This window comes from Notolepis coatsorum (assembly GCF_963971535.1).
Source record: "Notolepis coatsorum genome assembly, contig: SCAFFOLD_2711, whole genome shotgun sequence".
Lineage (NCBI taxonomy): Eukaryota > Metazoa > Chordata > Actinopteri > Aulopiformes > Paralepididae > Notolepis > Notolepis coatsorum.
The window spans coordinates 5,001-7,500 of NW_028171772.1; the positions used below are offsets into that span (position 1 = coordinate 5,001).

The 2,500-nt window shown below is 61.2% G+C and overlaps 1 protein-coding gene across 1 annotated transcript in view; it reads left to right on the forward strand.

The window, feature by feature from the left end:
* Positions 1-2,500, forward strand: part of LOC311248185 (unconventional myosin-XVIIIb-like) — a gene marked incomplete at both ends in the record, with an annotated part of 18,524 nt that overhangs the window by 2,172 nt on the left and 13,852 nt on the right. The window contains one exon of the mRNA XM_084339115.1: positions 1,080-1,180. Coding sequence (XP_084195241.1) covers positions 1,080-1,180 — 101 coding nt within the window. The remainder of the gene's footprint in view (positions 1-1,079; positions 1,181-2,500) is intronic.

Below are 2,500 nucleotides of genomic sequence, written 5' to 3' on the forward strand. Positions count from 1 at the left end.
GGGAGACAGAGTGGTCAGGGAGACAGAGTGGTCAGCGGCAGGGAGACACAGTGGTCAGCGGCAGGGAGACAGAGTGGTCAGCAGCAGGGAGACAGAGTGGTCAGGGGCAGGGAGACAGAGTGGTCAGGGAGACAGAGTGGTCAGAGGCAGGGAGACAGAGTGGTCAGGGAGACAGAGTGGTCAGCGGCAGGGAGACAGAGTGGTCAGCAGGCAGGGAGACAGAGTGGTCAGCAGCAGGGAGACAGAGTGGTCAGCGGGCAGGGAGACAGAGTGGTCAGGGAGACAGAGTGGTCAGCGGCAGGGAGACACAGTGGTCAGCGGCAGGGAGACAGAGTGGTCAGCAGCAGGGAGACAGAGTGGTCAGGGGCAGGGAGACAGAGTGGTCAGGGAGACAGAGTGGTCAGAGGCAGGGAGACAGAGTGGTCAGGGAGACAGAGTGGTCAGCGGCAGGGAGACAGAGTGGTCAGCAGGCAGGGAGACAGAGTGGTCAGCAGCAGGGAGACAGAGTGGTCAGCGGCAGGGAGACAGAGTGGTCAGCGGCAGGGAGACGGAGTGGTCAGCGGGCAGGGAGACAGAGTGGTCAGCGGCAGGGAGACAGACAGAGTGGTCAGCGGCAGGGAGACGGAGTGGTCAGCGGGCAGGGAGACAGAGTGGTCAGCGGCAGGGAGACAGACAGAGTGGTCAGCAGGCAGGGAGACAGAGTGGTCAGCGGCAGGGAGACGGGCGAGCTTCCCTTGCAGTTTAAGCTCAGTCCAGTGTTGACGTTGGCGTTGTTGTTGTTGTTGTGCCGACATGAGATGGTGGCCACGGGCATTGGCAGTTCATGCCACGTTCCACAGATGTCCCCGGAGAGGCCTTCACGGAGATGGTAGCCTACACACACATGGGCATGAAGGTCACTGATGGTAAGATGAGAGAATCCGTGTTCATTACAAACAGACGTGAAGGTTTGTGAACATCTCTCCTCAGACCATGATGCTGGAGAAGTGGAAGGTCTAACTCTCCCTCTCTCCTCTCTCTCTCTCTCTAACTCTCCCTCTCTCCTCTCTCTCTCTCTCTAACTCTCCCTCTCTCCTCAGACCATGATGCTGGAGAAGTGGAAGGTCTGCCAGAAGATGGAGGGGGAGACTAACTTCCTGGTGTTCTCACAGATGCTGGCTGGACTCAGCACTGAGCAGAGGTACACACACACACACACACACACACACACACACACACACACACACACACACACACACACACACACACACACACACACACACACACACACACACACACACACACACACACACACACACACACACACACATTAATATCCCTTTATCCCTCATCCCTTCCTCCCCTCATCCCTTCCTCCCTTCCTCCATTCCTCCCTTCATCCCTTCCTCCCTTCCTCCCTCATCCCTTCCTCCCTTCATCCCTTCCTCCCTTCCTCCCTCATCCCTTCCTCCCCTCATCCCTTCCTCCCTTCCTCCATTCCTCCCTTCATCCCTTCCTCCCTTCCTCCCTCATCCCTTCCTCCCCTCATCCCTTCCTCCCTTCCTCCATTCCTCCCTTCATCCCTTCATCCCTTCCTCCCTTCCTCCCTTCCTCCCTTCATCCCTTCCTCCCTTCCTCCCTTCCTCCCCTCATCCCTTCCTCCCTTCCTCCATTCCTCCCTTCATCCCTCCCTCCCTTCCTCCCCTCATCCCTTCCTCCCCTCATCCCTTCATCCCTTCCTCCCCTCATCCCTTCCTCCCTTCCTCCCTTCCTCCCTTCCTCCTCTCATCCCTTCATCCCTTCCTCCCTTCCTCCCTTCCTCCCTTCCTCCCTTCCTCCCCTCATCCCTTCCTCCCCTCATCCCTTCCTCCCCTCATCCCTTCCTCCCCTCATCTCTTCCTCCCTTCCCCCCTTCATCCCTTCCTCCCTTCCTCCCCTCATCTCTTCCTCCCTTCCCCCCTTCATCCCTTCCTCCCTTCCTCCCCTCATCCCTTCCTCCCTTCCTCCCTCCCTCCCTCCCTCCCTCCCTCCCTCCCTCCCTCCCTCCCTCCCTTCCTCCCTCCCTCATCCCTTCCTCCCTCCCTCCCTCCCTCCCTCCCTCCCTCCCTCCCTCCCTCCCTCCCTCCCTCCCTCCCTCCCTCCCTCCCTCCCTCCCTCCCTCCCTCCCTTCCTTCCTCCCTCCCTCCCTCCCTCCCTCCCTCCCTCATCCCTTCCTCCCTCCCTCCCTCCCTCCCTCCCTCCCTCCCTCCCTCCCTCCCTCCCTCCCTCCCTCCCTCCCTCCATCCCTTCCTCCCTCCCTCCCTTCCTCCCCTCCCTCCCTCCCTCCCTCCCTCCCTCCCTCCCTCCCTCCCTCCCTCCCTCCCTCCCTCCCTTCCTCCCTCCCTCCCTCCCTCCCTCCCTCCCTCCCTCCCTCCCTCCCTCATCCCTTCCTCCCTCCCTCCCTCCCTCCCTCCCTCCCTCCCTCCCTTCCTCCCTCCCTCCCTCCCTCCCTCCCTCCCTCCCCCTCTTCTCTGTGTTCTCA